General features: G+C 44.3%; 1 protein-coding gene across 4 annotated transcripts in view; it reads right to left on the reverse strand.

The window, feature by feature from the left end:
- Positions 1–1,965: 1,965 nt before the first annotated feature.
- Positions 1,966–20,750, reverse strand: part of STAG1 (stromal antigen 1) — a 158,098-nt gene continuing 139,313 nt past the window's right edge. For all 4 annotated transcript variants that reach the window (XM_041487049.1, XM_041487050.1, XM_041487048.1 and 1 more), the window contains 11 exons: positions 18,919–19,093; positions 18,032–18,171; positions 16,279–16,380; positions 14,682–14,830; positions 13,539–13,667; positions 9,986–10,191; positions 7,683–7,854; positions 6,525–6,635; positions 5,640–5,754; positions 4,273–4,353; positions 1,966–4,189 (listed from right to left, as the gene is read on the reverse strand). In XM_041487049.1, the coding sequence (XP_041342983.1) occupies positions 4,166–4,189; positions 4,273–4,353; positions 5,640–5,754; positions 6,525–6,635; positions 7,683–7,854; positions 9,986–10,191; positions 13,539–13,667; positions 14,682–14,830; positions 16,279–16,380; positions 18,032–18,171; positions 18,919–19,093 (1,404 nt within the window). In that variant the 3' untranslated portion in view covers positions 1,966–4,165. The remainder of the gene's footprint in view (positions 4,190–4,272; positions 4,354–5,639; positions 5,755–6,524; positions 6,636–7,682; positions 7,855–9,985; positions 10,192–13,538; positions 13,668–14,681; positions 14,831–16,278; positions 16,381–18,031; positions 18,172–18,918; positions 19,094–20,750) is intronic.

Here is a 20,750-nt window from a genome sequence, read left to right on the forward strand (position 1 = left end):
AACAGCAGACAAAAAAGGGCAGTTCTGGTGGGACATCCAAACCCTTCTGGCACAGGAGAGGCACAGCCAGTCCATTCTTAAGAACAGCAGACAAAAAAGGGCTTCTCCCCTCAGCAGAGGCTGGAACAGAGACCTCCAGAAGGCCCTTCCAGCCTCCTTTCTCTAAGATTATTTGCCAGCCTCACCAGGAACCACTGCAGGAGGTGTTACTCTGATCAGCTCTGGGCCTGTGCTCACCTGCTCAGTAGAAGCTGCAACTTCCCTCCAGCCCCAAGGCAGTGAGGAACAGCCACTGTCACGTTCAGTGCTGCTGCTGTGGTCACCTGGCTGCTCTGAGTAACTGACATTTGTTGTGACAGAGCCTCCCTACCTGCACTGCAGCTGCTGCTGCTCACTCCCCAGCACGAGCCTGAAGGAGGAGAGAGGTAGGACAGCTTCTCTTCCCAGGAAAGTGCAGTGAGTAGAGCTGTGGAGCTTGGAGCCTCTACCTGGGGGGGGGGGAAAAAGCAACAGCTAAACATCATTTAAAAGCACAATACAAAAGGAGCATTTCAAGTAGGAGTTCCAGCTCCCCAGGTTTTTGGATGCATGGGAGGCAGCACCTTCAGGTTACAGACACTGGCTGTCCTGGCTGTGGCACATGTCTGTGCCTCAGCATGAAAAAGCTCTTGGTGCTGTCCCAGGGAACAGAGCTGGCTGCAGCAACAGGAGAAGGTAATTCAAATGTTACTGTGGTGGGTGGCACGGCCATGGTGGCAGTTACTAGTTAACTGTAAGAAAACTGTAAGGGTTTATAATGCCCAAGAAGATTTTCCAAAGGTAAAGCAGGTTTAGAGGCAGAAGCTGTGATAGGTGAAGGAATACATACACAGCTTTTCAGCTTGCCCAGAGTCGGAAGGAGACAATCCATGAGAAACCCACTTGTCATAAAGAGGAAAGTACAGCTTTGTTAGTTGTTTCCTAACCTCAGTATTGCTACAGACTCCATCCTCTCTCCCATCCCTTGGCAGCACAAGAATTGGGCTTTTAGATCCTCTCCATTTCCAAACAGGCAGTTGCTCTTCCAGGACATGCTGGAAACAGGCTGGAAAGCTGCTCTGACCAGGTTTCTGAGAATTTCCTTGAAGTCCAGTCACCTAAAAAAATAAGAGGTACAAAATAAAATCCCTTAAATAATGTGTAGCCCTTCCTTAGCAGCAGGGCAAGTTACTTACTGTGTTCCTCAGTGCAGCAGGAGTTGCCATAACTTACAAGCATTTGGAGACTGAGCTTTCAGGCTGTCTTGGGAGTAGTTGAGACTTTGAATCATCCCTGTGCCTCAGCTGCTGCATCTTGTTCCTTTTTATGACTCCAGTGATTTTTCCTCAGGAAGTGGGCCAGGTGATAAAGCACTAAGTTTTCCTTAGCACTACAGAGATGAAGTATTTCATGGATTGGACAAAAATAGCACTTTGCTCCCTGAGACATGGGAGTAACATGGACATTTTGTTTCAGGAATCTGTGAAACTTCATTTTACCCAGCTGGTTGGTAGAACTTTGAAGCCTTTCCCATGGCAGTTTCTTCCCACAGACTTCAGGTCACTTCAGACACATAGGGCAGAAGAGAGAAATTCTTCTCAAACCTTGTGGCATTTCAAGAAATCGTAAGTGTTAGCAGTGCAGCTCTTGCATCTGGTGTGGGGCCTTCCCAGATTTACAGCAATCCCACATTCACCCCACCCCCAGCCAAACCACACCATGGTGGAGGGGAGAGAGAAGCCCAGAGAGGATTTCCATCACTCTTCAGGCTGAGTGGGTAAGGGAGTGGGGTACAGGTCTGGTTGTGAAGCCTGGACTACATGAAAGCTAGCTGTCAGTTTGCCTTTAATAATTCCTTGAATTCCTACTACTAAATGGGATGACAAAATGTGATGGTCCAAACAAGCACTTAAAAGAAAACTATAGTGAAGAGGGTGCTCATCATACTCATGATTTTCAATAGTTTATTAAATGAAAGGTGAAGCATCAGTTTTAAATTGTACAAAAGGAAAAAAAACCTCATATTGTAAATGTACAATTTACAGAATTACTAGCAAAACCAATCAAGGAGACACTCATAATACAAAAACCTATTGACTGCAAACTGAACTGGAGACCCATTGCAGGTACCATGATAATAAATGTTTGTTATACAGTATTCTACAATGTTAAATTAGGAATCAGTTTTCCACACAGAGGACTGTGAAGCACAAGGTTTGTCTGAGACTCTGACTCAAACTGGGCAGCATCTGTTGTGCCACCATGCTCACAGAGTGATCCTGGGACAGGTCCTGCAGCCATTCCTGCCCCCAGGCCGTGGGGGTGCACAGAGGGAAGTAACGGGGTTTATAAAGTTCCAGCTACTTCTTGGGATCAATACATCCCCAACCCACACTAAGGAATGGCTGAATTACCTGGTCAGACATTTTTGGCAACCGTGTCTGAGAACTGCACGTGTTGTGAGAGCCAAGCTCAGCTGGGTAAGGTGCTGGGCTGGGCGAATCTGGGCTCTTTCCCTGCCCATGCTGGGCACTGAGGGGTTGGGCTGGTGTCCAGTAAGCTTGAAACAGAAAAAAGCTCTGGGATTATTCTGCAGTTGCTAAAACTAAAGCACCTCTGAAACTGCTGTGCTCCAAGTGGGTCAGTCTGCTTTGTATCCCAACTGCTGCTGAGTGCAGAAAGATGAAGGTTTTGAGGCCAATTGTTGGAGATCTGGAGCTGTGGAGGGCCAGCACTGCTGGTGCCAGGCCAGGCTGGGTAAGGAGCAGCTACTACATCGAGTCATAAAATCGAAGCATAATGAAATTCCAAATTATTGAAGACATTGAAAAATATCTTAGTACAATGAATTAGCTGAGAATGTTTTGGGGTTTTTTTGATTTTTTTAAATGTTTTTAGCTTTTTTGAAAAATCATATTTTTTTCCAAAGAATTACTCTCAATATGCACAGTTAACACTGAAAATGTAGCTGTAGTCCATTGTAAGCTTAAGAACTTCACCATCTAAGCACAAATTTCTATGCAGCACATACAGTACTTCTAACTGGCAAAATTAATTTACAAAAATAGCGGAAAAGGGTATTTACGGCATGGAAAGTAGACTCTGTTTTATGGTACAGTTAAAATTACTTTTAGTATGCTAAAGTGATCCTTTCCCCCACCCTTGAACTATTTTTTTTTAATAGGAAAGTTGCTGTTTATGTACCTTGTGTTGGCAGGCTTGAAGTAGGTAGTAAAAACAGCAAAGTGATTACTTGAGAACCATTTGTGTGTTTTACTGAGAATACTTTATTTGCTGGTATAAGTTGCTAAAAATGCACAGAGCAAGTACCAATAGAAAATTTACTGGTTTTGTGTCCCCATGTGCTATATAAAATGAATGTTACACAGCATCTGTTGGAAAAGTGGCTTCATGGACATCTCTTACTTTATGTCCCATTATAAATAAAAATAAATCTTCTCAAGAGTATAAAATCTGGGTTTATCATATCAGAATCTGAAATTTTTTGGCAGAGATGCACGTCATTAGAATTCTAACCTCTTCTCTGAGAGTGTTCTTCTCCATGCCTATGAGAGGACATAAGCGTACCATAATGTTAATCAAATCCAGTGTGTTCCAAAACACTTTTCCGTAGCCAGAACGACCTGCTTACAGCAGCCTTGCTAGTCAGTGGCTGATAGGCATAGGTTTAATAAAAATGGCTAGCTTTGAAAACATAAAAAGGCAAATGTTAAAACTGTTTTAAATTGTACAGCAGAAAAATAAAGTTAAAAAAGTTCTGTTTTCACTCAATGTTGTTTTCAGAAAACATATGTAGAACAGTGTTTATTTTGACAGCTGTCTTAACAATTTAAAACTTCCTCCTCATCCAGAAAAAAAAAATCCGTATTAGGACAGTCAAGAACAGGGATACAAATGATTTTTTAGGTCAGCCCTTCTGAGGTGAGTGGATTGGCCAACATTCCCGTGTGTCATTAAGAAGCTCCTCTTCTCTCCGTCACTACACCAAGGGGTTGACCTCAATCATTTGGTTAAAAATCAAACTGTATCACATCAAAAATGTGGTTTTCATACAAGCTATCACAGTATATAGGCCTCTAGCTCTAAACAATAGAGTTCCAAGTTTGTAAAAGGTCTTCTCCAGACTTCAGAACATGGGCATGCCAAATCCCTGGAAAAGGGGGGAAAAGACAGCGGTTACGTGGGGTGGGACAAGAGCAGAGCTCAAAGCAAGCAGAACAAGCCAGGCCTTACTGAATCATCCTCGATGATCGCCGCCGAGTCGAAGAAGTCCGGCCGCAGCTCCGCGCGCTCGCGCCGGTTCCGCGACGGCGGCTGCAACACACGGGAGTTGGAACAGCACGGGGCACAGGAGCCCTGCCCGCCACAGGGCCGCCTCTGCCTGCCCCCACCCTCCCCCCAGCACCACAAAACCTCTGGGGCAAACAGGACAGCACTCCCTCGACTCTGTTATTGAAAGAATGGGTAAAAGCTGATGGACTCTAGTTCTAACTCTGTGCTCATAGTTAAGGACTTGCCCAAGGTTTTCTTGCTGACTTATGGATGTTTCTGTATTGGCGCTGTAGGCCAGACTGCACAGAAACTGCCTCTTAACTCTCTTTATGCTTTTAAGTTCATAGTGAAATGAGCTCTGACACAGTAAAAAATGGATTTACCAACAAAAGCGTATGGAAGATACTGAAATATTTCTGAGGCTTAAACCCTTGGTGGTGTCCTTCCCCACGAACACAAGAGTAGGTGTGAGCCTCACTGGCTTGATCAATTCCTTTCTTTCCTTGCCTTGGATGTTACTTGGTAATTACGTGAGTGCTGACAGTAACCTCAGTATGCAGCCACCCTTCCCAAGACGCTGTAGCCCAGGCCTAATATAACCTAGGGCTTGTTGTTTGGATGTGAAAGGAGAAACAAAGGCATAGAAATGGTGAGGTGTGTAAAGCTAACTGCTCCTTTATCCCATTTTACAAGGAGGAGTCATTCCAGAGGGGAGGCCAGTTAAGGCTGCAAGTGCTGCAAGGAACTTCTCCCACCAGTCAGGGCAGAACTGGAAGGGACTGAGGCTGCCATTGATGATGGGACCTGTTTGGGAGCAATTCCTATTTAAGGAGCTCCCACCAGTGCCTGTGTGGGAGCTGTGCCAGCAGGACTCTGGCTGTGACCTACTGAGGCCTCGAGTAAGGATCCCCTGCCCAGCCCACCTCCTCAAAATCAAACTAGCCAGGAAAGGGAAAGAGAGGGACCCCTTTGGCTGTGCCAGTCTGACACATTGTGGCTGCAACAAAGAGCCAGGTCAGCACAGCCTGTAACTCATAACGTGATCCTTGTGGGCTGACAAGTCCGAGGTGTGTGATGGTGCTGCTGCCAGAAGCTGCCCAAGAACACAATCTTGGGAAGAAGGAGCACTAAGCAACGCTCCTTGTGTGGCTGTGGAACAAACCCACTGGGCTCGTGCCTGCAGCTGGAGGCTCTGGGAAGTGCCCACATCATTTCCACTCAACCAGAGGCCAGACTCAAAATGCTGGAAATTTTTCTTTATACTTCTAAAATTCCTTTTAAATTAGCTTTCAACTGTTTTAAACTTGCCATTGATAAGATTTACTGACCAGATCAATGACCATTGTGTCCTCAAATTCTTCATTCATGTCTTCTAGCTGGCCTCGTGAGGACATCATTACATCTTCAAAGATGGGCTCAGCGTCATCTTCCATTAGACCTCGTCTGATTAAACAGAGAGAGAGTCATTTCCAGGCAGAAAAACTCCCAGCCCTGATCTTTGTCATTAAAAAGAATGCTCAAATCCTATCATTTAATGCCTTCACTCAAACCCTGATGCTGAGGGTAAAGCCAACAGGCTCTCTGAAATAGCAAACAGAGAACAATCTCACATAAACTCCCCTCCCCAAACCCTGGCCCAGGCTGAAGCAGCAAGTCCCACTGACAGCACTATGACCAGTAATTGAAGCTGTCCCACAAGAACAGGGCAGTAACTCCTCTTGTCACTGGTAAAGGATCACTGGTAAAGCCCTGTGACTCCAGCAGTGCCTTCAAGCCCAGTTCTGAAGGCTGTAAGGATTCCAACCCCCTGCTGAAGGACTCAGTGGGATCAGCACAGAGCATGTGGTGCCTCAGTGTTCACCCACGTGTGTTCTATCCATTACTGCACAGGGAGACACCTTGGCAAAAAAGGATGGAGAGCACAGACACAGGAACAGGCTCGTGGGCAGAGCTCACAGGGAATTACGCAGCACACGAATCATGGAACCCCTCTGAGGAATGGGGAACTGCACCCTGTCACTGGGCCTGCTGTCTGGCCACAGTCAGAGAATGGCAGTGCTGGGCTGGATCCATCCAAGCACTACAAACTGTCCCTCTGCCTTCACCACAAGGGTGAAATGGCACAGAAACCCCTGGCAACCAGCAGGAAAGGTAACATTTCTCTGGTGTCCTGCACACGTTTCTGCTGAGGGCAGCAGCCTGTGAGCACTTACACTGCGTGCCTTACACCACTTCTGCCTTTCATGTAGTTCATTCCTGTCCTGTCCTTTCGATTGAGATCCTCCAGCTTCTGCTGGCCCAGCCACGAGATCTGCATCTGGGGACTGACACAGGGAGTAAGTTAGGATCAACAGCAGTAACAGTTCTGAGCTGCCTCTTCTGGGGCAGTTTCTGTCTCCAAGTTCTGTGTCTGGCCATGCTTCAGATTAGGATAATTAAATCCCATCCATCATTGTACACCTCCTCTGGATTCCCTTCCACAGTCTGTCTCCTCTCACTGTATGTGCACAGAAAAATCAATTAAGTGTTGCAATAAAAGCAGGTATGGAAACACTGACATTGCTCCTTCATTAGGAGCGGGCACCTGGAGTGGGAGCACCTCTGAAGTTTGTTATTATTAAATTGTACTTCACTGTGTCAGATGAGGCAAAATATGAGCAAGAATGGATCCAAATTAGTAACTGACAAAAATGTCACACAACAATGTGAAAAACAAATGGTTTTTACACAAATAGCCTGATCAACTTAAGGGCCAGTACCTCACCCATGTGTAAATACCTTCAGGCTGCACTGCTGATGGCACCAAGCAGCCCCTGAGCCACAGCCAGCCTGTGCTCACCTGCTGCATCCTGGCAGCACCTGCTGGCAACACCCACTGACAGAAAATAACCAATGTTTTCCCTCCAAATGGAGGTGATAAAATGAGAGCAAAGGGACAAAAAAAATATATAATTTAGGGCAATTACCTCAAATCAGCTCAGCAGCTGGAAATTTAGAAAGTATCAGTCAGGGTGTCTGGAAATCCTTAACTCTGATATCAGGCAGGGGGAAAGAAAAGAGACTACAGGTCTTCCAAAGGAACAGTTCCACCCAGCCTGGGACACAAGCACTAGGATGATTTGACCAGAACTGCATGGCTATGCTATGAGACAGTTTTAACATAAGGAATTTCTACTATTATTCCATTACAACATATTCTTCTGGGACCTAAAGACAATCCCAGTATTGCTGAGCTGTAGTCAAGGCATTTCCAGGTGGCTTTGCAAATCAACACTGCATCTCTGGAGCCACAGGCTAACAATATCACTATAAAGCACAAGCAATTCCTTTGCCTGGCTGACTGTACTTGATGCTGAAATTCCAAGACTTACTTGTGTAAAAAATCCTGTTCAGATCCCTGCTCTGACTCGTGCTCCTGGATCTGCTCTCCCATTTGTCTGGTGTTCTCTCTCAGGACAGTGGAGGTGAGCTGAGGTGTCTGCAGTGTCCCTGGAGTATGGATGTTCTCATTCCTGTTCAGCCAGGAGCCTTCCAGGCTCTCATCTAGAGAGAGAACACTGAAATCACTGCTAATTTCTGACCACATGCAGGCAGCATTCAAACAAGTGTGCACTAAGGGATCACCTGGATAAATGCTTGGAATGGTAAGATTTTCAGTTCTAATTTTAGCTTCTGTTCTTTTAAGTATTACTACCCTCTATTCTCAGCAATAACAACAAGTTAAAGGGAACAAACACAAACCCCATTGCAAACAAAGTCATACTGCAGCACGGCCTGAGCTGCTGGGTATCTTGAACATAAACAACGAGGGCAATTCCCAATTCCTGAGTTTACAACTGGAGACTGTTAATCTCATGTACCTACAGCAACCAAGATACAGGTAAACACTAAGACAAGGTGGAGCACAAACCCCAAAATCTGGTCACTCCAGATCTTTAGAACTGTCAGAACCAGTGGAGTGGAGCAGGGAGGGGACACTTAGCAATAATAATGAGCTGAATATGACTGAAGGTCTAGGTGGGATCCTGTGCTTATGTTGGGAAGGGAGCAAAGCAGAGAGGAGGGAAGAGGGAGGACTTGAGAATGGGTTAGAGCAGGAAGGGTGCAGCCAGAGACACAGGAAAAAATTCAGTTGCTGGAGTGAAAGACAGGAGATGACAAGATCACAGATTTACCAACAGGAAATGTGTGGTGAGAAAAGTAGATGGGGATCTCCACAGATCTGTTCACTCTTCCATTGCCTTTTACTAACCTTTAGGCATAAATGCTGTTTAAAAAGCTGCCTATTTATTGTCAATTTTACTTTTCAATAATTTTTATGTTAAGATTTTTTTTTAACCTATTGATTTCCTTAAGGCATTGTGAAGGAATGTCACAGAGCACATTTCCTCTCAGAAGCAACAGGGAATGTTCTCCAAAGCAGTCCATGCTGGATTTAGGTGAGAAAGGAACTAGAGGGGACTAGGTATGGTTCTTTGATGCCACAGTAATTTCTGCAGTGACCTTTTTCCTATTAGATCCTTTAGAGTGGAAATTAAAGAAACAAAAAGAAAAAAAAAGAGATTCTCAAATGCAAAGTGTTGGAAGTCAGTTCTCCCTTCTACTGATCACTGAAAGAGGGTGACACAAAAGAGTATGAGATAAGCAAAACCTAAAAACTGCATCTTAAGCCTGAGATTTGCCTTACTGGGAGGCAAAGATGCTACTACACCTCCCAGGGTAAAAAAATAAGATATTGGTAAAATACAGTAGAATAGAAGGAAAATGGCAGTAAGAGGAAAGAAGAAAACCTCAGTAGCTGAATTCTGTGAAAATACTGGTATCCTGAAAGAAGAAAAACAGTGCCTGATGAAAGGAGACAGCATTTTATGTACCTGCACTTTGGGCTGGCTGTGAGAAGGACTTGGTGCAGGGACCATGAGCTGCAGTGGAGAATGGAGCTGGCTGTATGGGCAAACTTTTGAGGAGTATTTTGGGAAACTGCTGTATATTCAGGCAAATAGGAACAAGATTCCTTACTGAGGGATTACTGCCATAGATACTGAACTTGGAAAAACCCTGAAGTTTAAGATCCCACTCACATCTACTGTATAGTGGAACAGCAAATTAGTATTCACAAAAGGCCACAGTGCAGCACACAGTTTGACCAGGAACAGATGCAGCCGTGTAAGAAATTTGCTATCACAGCCAGATTCCTGATGAACACATCTGAGGTCCCAGAAAGAGTAAATGCAGACAACACTAGATATCAGTACTATTTTAAACAAAAATGGTGTCTTTTTAGTGTTCCCAGTGGCCCTGCAACAACAGAGATGTGTTATCAGAATTTCTGCCTGGAATCTGCTCCAAATCCCTGAGAATTAACAACTCCCCAGAGAGAACCACAGGCAGAAATCCAGCATTCCAGGAGTGAGAAAGAGCAGGCAACTTCACAAACACCTCTTCCAGCAGCAGTAACAGCTTTTAACAGTTCTGATTGTCAATTTTGGTCAAGACAAACAAGAACAGGGGGCTGTGGTGGTATTTCCCCTAAAGACATGTCCAGGCCTGACAGAACCAGCAGAACAGATGCCTTGGTTCTGCCACATCCAGAATGTATCACGTATTTCTGGATGAGCTGGTAAAGCCCCCTCTCCTGCGTGTCCAGAATGCCAAAGGCCTGTGCCTCACTAACCTTCCACTCTCTTTTTGTGGAGGGGGGGTCGGCCCTTCTTGTTCCTCACGGAGGAGGCCTTGCTGCTGCTGCTGCCGCTGTTCACGGACATCCTGTCGTCCTCGCCACCCGTCACCAGCGAGTTCCGGTACGAGATCAGCGGCAGCCAAACGTCCTCTCTTCTCTCCATCATCTGCTCTGTCAGGAACTTCTCCAAGTAGGTGTGCCTGGAAAGGAAAGACAGGGGGTACAGAGGTGCAGCAATCTCCTCACAGACACCTGGATACGGCCACTGTGTCAGCAGCCAGGCTCCATCAGAGCCACTGCTGCAATGGGCAGTGGGTGCAGGATGTCCTTTGGCATCCTGGAACAAGAGAAATGGGTTAGTCAAATGCAGGCATTTATTTTTCCATAAAAAATTTGAACACCTGGTCCACCGCCATGAAAAGTCCAGTGCATCTGTATTAACTGAAAGAAGGAACCAACAACTGCCTCCTGGTCTGGAGGGCACAGGAACTGTTTTCTTTTTCCATTGATTATTTAATTATGGAATCAGAAGTAATATCTAAAATGAACATGCAAATCTACATAAATGTGATTGTAATGAGTTTGGCTGCAGAGCCAAACATTCAGAAGTTTGCTAAGAGAACTCAGGTACTTCAGCATCACCTCCTGCACCCCTCAGTCACAATTTCCTTTAATACTACCTTGCCAGGTTGCCAGCAGTGGGAGTCAACTCCACACATTCCACATGGAAAGGCAGGGGTTTCCTCTGTTAGCTCATGGCAGCTCGGAGCTGTTACAGCCCAACTCCAGAACAGGCCCAGGAGCCACACTGCTCATGCAAGGGTGACAATCACATCAGTTTTTTGATTCAATGAATGGTGTAACTTTGTTCAAGAAACAGCAGGTTTCTGTCTACTTTTTTATTGAATATTGTCAATGCTTCCTCCTTCCCTTTTTCATGTGTATATTAACTCCCAAACCTGGCAGTAATGGGAAATTCTTTGTGTATTCTCTGTTTTATGGTACCCAACTGTGCCACTCGAGTGCTTCATGGCTTTAGAGACTCCACCTGCAGAAGAGTCTTGGAAAGTAAGAAATTTTCTGCCTCCAGTTTGTATTTAGAGAATTGCATGTTTATGGCCATAGAGGGAAGGAGGAAAATGACACCACTTGGGAGCTCTTTACTGCCTGGATGCCAAACTTGAGACAACATTTTGGGGTAGCTTCACTCTGGCAGTTCTTATCAACTCTGAATTTCCAGAAGTGAGAACACCACGAAACCCACTAGTCAATGTCCAGTCTAAGCCAACTGTGTCTTTGAGAGAAATAAATGGAAATAAGTGCCTCCAAGGACAATCTCTTCTATTCTGTCCTACATTAATTCCTCAGGATTTCCCTGCCTGGATCTGCCTTAATGGGTTTCTAACAGAGTGTTAGTAAAAATTCTTTTTCTCCAGCTGTATGAGTTTGGCACCTTACAAGAACAGTTTTATGTGAAATCCATAGATTTGAATAAATCCAAAAATGGCTATCACCACTTCTGAAGGTTACTCATAAAATGAGCAGCCAGATTAACAGGCTAGGAAAACTAAATTAAATCAGTGTGGCTGCTTCACTCCCATATTGGAAGCTTGTCCCTTTTCTAGCCCCAGAGGAAAAAGCCAGCAGCCCAGCAGAAGGAAGCAGAAGCCCTGTGGAACAGCAGTGTGTGCTGGACCCTGCCAGGAAGGGTGTTCTGCAGCAATGCCCTGACACCTGCAGGCCCTCGGGTGGATGATTTGGGGGTTGAGGCAGGAAAGCCAAGCAGGAGAACCTGGGCAGTCAGGCAGCCACGTGTTCCTGAGACTGTGAGGGCTCCAGAGCACTTCTGGCTGCAGACAGGAGCCCACTGCTGAGTCTGGGGAGGGCCTCTGGGCAGGGAGGCACAGAAGTGATCCTGAACATGGGACTTCTCCAGCAGATGGTGGTCATGGACCTTCCTGCACACAGGCAGCCCCTGTGGTGGGGGAGAGGTCCCTATGGACTGGAGGAGCTACAGAAAAGGGCAAATCCAGCATCCCACTCCTGTCCTGTCAGTGGAGCACTCTGGGCAGGAGTGGAGCCACCTCCTTACATGTCAGCAAATTGTGCTGACCTTTCTCATGGTCACCACAGCCTGTGGGGTCTGGGACAGGGCTGAACTCATCCCAACACAGCAGGCTGGCACAGATCAGATAAATCAGGCCCTAAAGGACCTATTTCTTTTCATGATCATCAGATTCAGCTGAGGTCAATAGCTCAGGTACAGATATTCCAGCACAGCAATCCTTACACTCCTGCAGGAGCAGGCACTGGTTGTGTATGTGGGCAGGGGAACCTTTGAGAAAGAATTTAAATGGCAACATGGAAGGTGAAGGAACAGGATGTCCCAAAGAACTGAATTTCCCTCAAAGGCTCAGGTTAACAGAAGCTGTCAGGGGCAGCATGATGTAACTTTAAATGTCAGACACTGCAAACTTGTGGAAGGGGTGACTCTGCTGAAAGACTAAACTTCACTAAATTCAACAGGAAACAGGCCAGTGGCACTTACACCACCATGTAGGGGAACCTACAGCTCAGCTAAGAAGGCAAGCCATAAAATCCTGTTATCCTTAAGTCCTGTCCTGAAGAAGAGGATAGAGGCTGACAAGGATCTAACAATGGAGAGCAGATGCACAAATGGAGTGCCAAGACAGCCTAACTGGATCATCCCATTCCCTAGCTATTTGTCCTACAGTGTTTGCTGACTTGAAAAATTATTGATACAATGAAAAAGTGAAATTGGTTCAAGTGTGTAACATTAAAAATTATACAAAATTAACCAAGCTGCATTTCTTACTGCACAGATAAAACTGTAATGCTCATAGCTGTTAACCCTAACAGAAAAGTCCTTCAAAAGAAATGTCTTCACAGAAAAACATGTGTCAAACCTTCACAGCAAGGTCTGACAGAAAGAGTCCATTGAGGTCATTCCAGTTGATCTTTTTGACTAACACTCAGCGAGGTCACAGAATTGACTGGAAAGACACCTATAACCATAAATCAGGAGATCTGGAAACTGCACTTTTAAACTGGTCATAAAGTTATTCAGTGAATTTACTTCCACACTGGGCACATAGTGCTTGGCTGATGTTTGACTGGAGTCCTCTTCCAATATATTAAAAGAAACAACAAATATAGGTTTACAATTTGTGTAAGTAAAGACAGAAACATATTTCTGCAGTGGTGACAGCCTGTAACTTCCTTGCACTTCTAATGTGTAATTTCTTTTCTTCTAGCCTAAAAAAGGACTTTTTATTTTCAATACCCCATGAGAAATTTTAAAAATTGTTTTGGGAGGTCTCAAACTCAACTCATTAGTGGGTCTGATTTTTCTTTTCCCATTTATTTTTATTACTTTAAAATACAAAAGGATGAGTAAGTATGTACATGAAATGTCTCATGGACTTTTTGCAGCCTTGGTTAGATTGCAGAAACCTCAAAAAAGAAAGCTGAAACCCACACTGCGGGGATTAGCAGAGCCCAGGGAAGAAAACAGAGCATTACTTACACAGTCTTTTTGTCCTGTCGCAGGAGTTTGGAAGAAAATTCACTTAGCACTTCCAGGAAAGCAAGGTTAGGAGGTGGATAGTCTTGTCCTTTTTGATTCTGGTATTTGAAGGCAAACTCTATGCCATCTCTACAGTACAGAAATATTAACATGTTCAGACATTTGCAACAAAAAATAAACAAAAAAACCCCAAATCCAAAAACCAAAAGAGCAAACAAAAAGCCCAACCTGAAACCCAAACAAGTTACTCCAAATCTGAGCTGTGATGAAACCGTTTGTATCCTCAGGTCCCATCACAATGTAATTCCCCATTACTAGCAAACAGCTGCTTTTGGACAAGGGAATGCAGAGTTCCCTGTGGATTTGTGAGGCCCCCCTCAGGTAAGCACTTGGCCAGTCCCTGTAAGAGGGGACTGTGGGAACTGGGCAGGTGCTGCCCAGGGCAGGAGTTCCATGGAATGTGTCAGATCCAACAGGAGCCAACCTCTGCAGCCAGAGCAGAGAACTGAGTCCCCAGAGCAGGGACACACTCGGTTCTGCTTTGTCACCTGTGACTGAAGAGAACACTGTCCCTTCCCTCACCCAGCAAGGGACAAGTGTCCCCTGACTCCTGCCTGGCTGACGACAGCATCTGGTGCATCCTGACCGAGCCATGCTGATCCTGGTCCCAAGGACTGAGTCTCTGAGACAGCAAACCTTAGCATTTGAACTTTTTAATGGCTAGGCAAAGTCAGAATTCAAATTTAGCAGAACCTTTCCACACTTTCTATGCAGCAGTTGCATAAAAATTTTCAGTCCACTTTAAAAGATTTCCAAAATATTTTCAGAGAATCTTTCTATAAAAGCCCTTGGTTCCTCCAGAATCCACAGTGGTGCGGGAACAAAGAACCATCCTCAGCTGTTAGACACAACCCACCTGAGATAAACAAACATAACCATGCCAATAAATTCCAAGAAATAACTAGGTAGCAGCTAGTTTGTTTACTTTTTACCTACATACATGTAGACCCCTCAAATTAAAATAGAAAAAAATATATAATTATTCCATGGCCTGTTGAGATTATGTATCCTGAGAAAGGGAATGCTGAACAAGAGTTTTAATCTGAAGTAGTGTAAAAATCTAATTTATTTACCACCACTCACTTGTGTAGTGTGGCCACAGCCTCTCTTGTCTTGATCTGATCCAAGCCAAAAGTGAGGGCAAACCGCCGGGCCAGCTCCTTAATGCCACTGACATGGGCAGATGTCCTGTCCAGGTTGGGACCTTGCTCCTGAACAAGCTCATTGAACAGCTGCAGAGAGAGTTCAGAGGTTGACATCTGTGAGCTGGGAAACACTTTTATTGAGAAAGACTTGGGCTCTAAATCTGCTCCATCTGAGAATGGCCTTTGTGATGACTTTTTGCACTGAGACATAACGGAGTCCCTGTCACTTGCCAGAATTTCTTCTGTCCCTCTGCTGTTTGCCAGCTGTCCCCCACCTTGTACTTGTGTGGAGTTATTTTGGTGGAATTCTGCACCCACCCTCCCTGAATTCCATCTACCATTCTCCCAACTCATCAAGAAGGTCTTGCATTCTCGTGCTGTTCTCTTAAGCACCTCCATCACCCATCAGATCTCCTCCACTGTAGCCTCAGTGCCTGTTTGCCCAGCACTGCTGCCTCCAAGGCCCTCCCAGCACACTATTGAAGTGCTTGATGCTTTTCCAACCAGTTCTACCTCTCCTGGCACTGCCATTTACACCCCATCTCTCTCACTGGTTGCTGAGAGCATCCTGGCAGACAGTGCCAGGATATTAAATCAGGCTCCATTACAGCCACTGCTTCTCTCATCTCCACAAGCTCTGTTACCATGTAATTAAAGACAGCAGCTTAATTGGACAGGATTCCTACTCGACAAATCCACACTGGCTGCTGCCTATCACTGAGGCACTTGCAGAGCTCCTCTCATTACTTTTTTCATGGAATTTTGTCAGCCTGACTGATCTGTGGCACCTGCTCCCTCCTCTCCAAGTTCTACATGGGCTGCTTTGACACTCCCTGGTTCTTCTGGAAGTACGTCTGTTTTTCTCAGGTTTGCACAGATCTCTCTTCAGCTTCCAGATTGCTACAGCAAATCCCTTAGGAAGGGATTTTGGGAGATCCAGCTCATTTGAAAGCATCTAATTAGCAGAAGTAATTTCTCTGAGCAATGGCTATGGCTGGTACTTCAAGGGTCTTCAAGTGGTATTTAGTGCACTTTGTGCTGTTGGTTGATAGATTTCATCACCAGGCAGTAATTTACAGTTGATGTAAAGTGTATTTTTCTGGGAAAAAACATGTCTAACAGTATTGGAAGACTTAATTAGCTTGAAATTTGAAAAATTCATCAGTATTTAGACAAAGTATAAGGAAGATGCATTACTTCAGCAAATGCTAAGAAGAAAAAGCCATCCTAGTTCTTCTTGTTGACTCAGGCTCAATAAACAAATGCCATGAATCAGCTTGGACCAAACTGCCCCCAAGGCTCTTCTCTCCCTCCCTTCCATTTTCATCTGCCCAAGCTTTGCCAGTGCGAGCCTATGGAGACAGAGATTACTGAGACAAAGGGGCAGTGACAGCCTGAACTGGAGAGCAGGAAAATGAAGAAAATGTCCTAAGGAATTGCAGCATTTCTGCTTTCCTGTAAAGTGCATCAGAGGAAATCCTGGCCAGGGCTTTTTGCAATGAGGCATTTCTAACAAAAAAAATCAATGCTCTTACCTGTTGCAAACTGAGAATGAGTGTCTTTGCACACTGGATTTTATCAATTTGCCTGGTTTTGCTCAAGGTTTCCTTAATGATATCTCCATAGTCATTGTAGTACTAAAAACAAATGTGAAAAAAAAATCAAAAACTTTAAATCAAATCTCTTATACAATTTCTTACAGTTTTCCCAAGAGAAAGATTACTTGTAATTCTTGACTTGAAAAAGCAGGAGTTGCTCAAATCCAGATTTTGGTGTGAGGGGCAGTGTTTCAGTACCAAAATTTAAACCAAACCCTGTGATAAGGTAAGGAACTTCTGTATTTATTTTCTTTTGTAACAAACATGTTGAAAACCAAACAAAAGAGCATTTCCTGCCCCAAACTAAGCACTTGATGAAGGTGACCCATGGCTGCCAGTTCCAAGCAACAACATGACCTGGTCCTACACCCCCTTAAGAAGCAGGTGTGAACAGACACCAGCATAGAGGTGTGTGCTCCTTGTGCACTGAGGGGAAAGGAATTCACTAAAGCCAAAAAGTGGAGGACAGAATGAGTCAGCATGGAGTGCTGTTTCTCTTTATGTCAACAGAATGGTTGCTGAAAGCCACAGCCTATGGTATTGCCCATCTGGGTAGAAAAGCTGTACTATCACTACAAATTCCAAGCTGAGAATATATATTTTTTTCCAACAGTTTTCTTTCAGCCTCATGGATGTTTCTGCATTTGCAGTCACTTATTTTCATTCCCTCGAAAATATTGCTTTTGCCTTCCTTGGTACTAAATTAAATTAAATTTCTCTCCCTCTTCCCCAGTTTTAAGAGAAGGAGGGGTGTGGGGAGAAACCCAACCTAGAACAGCAGGGAGGGAACTCACCTGGATGGTGACAGCTTCAGTTTCAAACTCCCACTCTGGCAAACAATTCCTAAGCAAGACTAACCCTGACTGACGGCTACAGTGTGTCCTAGGAATTTTATTGTGCTGTGTGCCTGATGAACGGGGGAATTTTAAGTAAAACCCTTTATGTTTCACATCAACATTTCAACAGTGTCTAGAGTAAAGGATCTGCTTTGTCTTCCAGTTCTTCCCCCTGGATTGTCCCCTCTGTGTTGACAATGCCCTGCAGGGACAGGTGGGACAGGGCCTGAGGGGTCAGTGGCAGGACTGCTGATGTGTCTGTTCTGGCAGGTGAACTCCCATGCACAGGGGCAGCAGGAGCTGAGGTCCTTCTGACCTCCACTGGGCCCAAAAGCTCTGTGGAAGCAGCCAAAGCTGAGAAGACACTCAGTCACAGTGACCCACTTACAGCACAACCATACAGAGCTTTTCTGTCCTGCTGTCCTGTTTAAACCAACCTCCTCTGACAAGAACCTCCTCTGCTGCCTCGTGGCAAGCACCAAGCCTGGGAGACTGACAGTGGAGTATGGCATGGAACAGGTAACTTACTGGGGATTCTAGAGATGGATCTGAGGAGCAGGGTAAGAAACTCTCTGTAGAGTGGAGCTGCTCTGGAAATACTCAGCACCTCAGGAGCAGCTTTAGGTGCTGCCTTAAACAAAGCACATGTGCTACAAAGAGGGTGAGGTCAGAGCTCGCTGCTGCTCAGTGCCACGTGTCGTTTAGAGAGGAGAAAGTACCACTCAGGATCAAATAAAGCTGAAAAAGCTTTCAGGAGTGTTTGGGCTGTAACCACAGTCCTGGCAGGGATGGCAGGAGAAGCCCTAACACTGCAGACTGGGCTCAGTCAGGACAGAAGGATGCATGGCCTGTACCTTCATATAGTGTTTGAAGATATCTGCTGCTGCATGCATGTCCACAATGTCATAAATTATCAGCTTGCTGAAGGCAGCCAGAAGGTTTCTTCTCTTATGTAAAGCTTCTATTTTGTTGGCTTCATCCTCTTCATCTCCCTCTGAAAGCATCATCAACAACAGAATGTTTGTAACTGTTAAACTCTAAAACAACATTATCAAAGGGGAGCTTTTAGGAAAAAAATCAATTATTGAACATGAAGCAAGAAGGATTGTTGTTGTAAAATGAAAGGTGGTAAGTCCTGAGTCCTGCCTACTTGGAAACTTCCAGGGAAATTCAGGAACATGACACATCACTGACCAAGGCTGCTCTCCATAATCCCGAGGAAATCCTGGATATAATCCACATGGAACTGAGTCATTTATTTCCTATATCCTGTGAAAGGCCACAGAGAACTCTTGCTGAATGCTCTTGCTTAACTTCTCTAACACAGGACATTCACAGAGGCTCCATTAATGTGACTAAGCTATAAATACTTAACAAAAGAAAAATCAGAAGCACCAGTAAACTTCTGCATGCCTTGGACTTTCAGATGTGAAATCAATGGCTCTGAACAACAGGAAGAAAATCCAGTTGTAAGAAGCATTAACACTGAATGGCAATGCCATAAATATTAAGTCTCTATGCAAGGCTTTACTCTGTAAATGAAAAATAAACTACACAGATAAAATCTTAAATATAGTTGTTATTATATAATGAAAGCATATTCCACAACTTATATAAGAAACTTCAGAGTAGTGACCTTCCAAAAAGTAGGAATACTTCTGAAAACATCTGAACAAACTGATCAGAAAATTCTATTTTCTCCTTTCTTCTGTGTCTGGTATGAAAAAAAAGCTGAACATACCCATGCTCTGATTTTCATCATCTTGGTCAATAAACACATGATCCATGACAAAACTGAGAAGTTCTGACTGGAGGCCTGAGTCTGGATTGAACACCAAAGGCTGGAGCCCTTCTCGACCTCCCGTCATCAGCTGGTGACTAAAAATCATCAGGAGATCACAGAGCAGCATGAAAGCCTGCAAAGCAAAAGAGAATAAATGCAGTGACAAGCCAAAAAAGGAAAACAAATTACCACTGATCTAATTTCCAGATATCCCCTGCTACTATTAAACAGCTTCTTAAACTGTTCTCAGGTGCAGCTGTTTATGTGCTGTGAAAAGTAATCCATAATGGTTTCCTCTGCTTTGGAATGCTGTGCCTTTGGTTCCTAGGTCAGGAACTGTGGTAATTACCTTCTCCATGTCCCAGATGACCCATATTAAACTTCCATTTCTTCTCTAGGAAAAGAACTCTAAATCTACCTCTGATCCAAGGCCTGCAGCAAAATTTGTAGTGAAGAGAGCACACCTCTTTTGATAAACAGGCAAAAAAAATCAAACAAGTAAAAACATGAACAACACCGAGGGAAAACTCAAGCTGAGTCACTGCCAGCCCCACAAAACACAAACAGCCACAGCAAGGAAATTCTTGCAGAATTTAATGGAAAACTCTAGCAAAAAAAGAACCAAGTTTGTCTGCACAGCTTTCAAATGCAGACAAAAGCCAACCTGGGCAGAATTGTCCATGACTTATGCTCACTACTATTCTACCCTCATTATTTGAGACAGGAAAGAAGACAGCTGTCACTACCTTCCTTTCTTCCATTCCTGCATGGCAGTAACACTGTTTTGCCCCTACATGGTTTCTGTTGGTGTCTCACAGCCAGCTGTCTGCAATTTGATCACATTCAGCACCTTTCCAAAGCCTTTTTATTCATAGCTTCTCTATTTTTAACCTCAGGTTCTGAAAACTTTATAAATTTCCAAAGTAAAATCTGTAAATGTTGAACTTCCTAGTGGCTCCCTTATTTCTGGGAGTATGTTATAAAATCTGAATGAGCTACACTCAGGCAAGAACAGATGCAAATCATTGTAAACTATGTTCTGTTGAGACCTTAGGAACAGATGTTGCTATTTGGGATTTTTCTCCCTTTGATCCAAAAGGCTGTGATTCATTCCAGTGATGATCTCACCTGCTCTAAACTCCCCTGATACTCAATAGAACTGAAGCTCTTCCTAATGCAGACCTCTAAAAAAGAGCAGATGAGTAATGCACTGTTGGTGCTGAGTTCTGTCCAATATAAAGGCAGCAGTGGGCTCAGTCACAGGATATTTATTTCCCTCCAACACTCATGGAAACATTGAAATGTTTCAGTCTTGTTTCTCTAAATACTTCATACGTTTTTCCTTCCTTTGATATGGACATCAACTTTGTCTGGAAAGAATGTCTGGAGCAAGGATCAAGTATGGTAGGGAGACAATACAATTTGCACATAATTCTCAAAAAAAATTCTCAAAAAAAATCCAGTAAAACAAAAGCAATAAGTAGTAGTCCTGCACTCACAGAAATATACTTTTAAAGGAAGAAAACAAAAGAAAATCATAGAAGAGTCAGCTGGAATGGGTCCCAGCCTGCTCTGCCCAGGACACTCTCTCTGGGCCTGCCTGGGTGTGGGCTTGTCTGGCTGAGGCTTGAAAACTTCCCTGCAACTGGGAACTGCAAAGGAGCTTCTAAAGAAAGTTTCAATTATCACTGAAAAAACCGTTGTGGCCACTGGTAAGAAGAGAACAAACCCATGTTAATACACCTCAAGAACAAACCCATTGCAGGAATGGGAAGGAACATTTGCCATTT

The sequence above is a fragment of the Pyrgilauda ruficollis genome, unplaced genomic scaffold, assembly GCF_017590135.1.
Source record: "Pyrgilauda ruficollis isolate IOZ18807 unplaced genomic scaffold, ASM1759013v1 scaffold79, whole genome shotgun sequence".
In the NCBI taxonomy this organism is placed as follows: domain Eukaryota; kingdom Metazoa; phylum Chordata; class Aves; order Passeriformes; family Passeridae; genus Pyrgilauda; species Pyrgilauda ruficollis.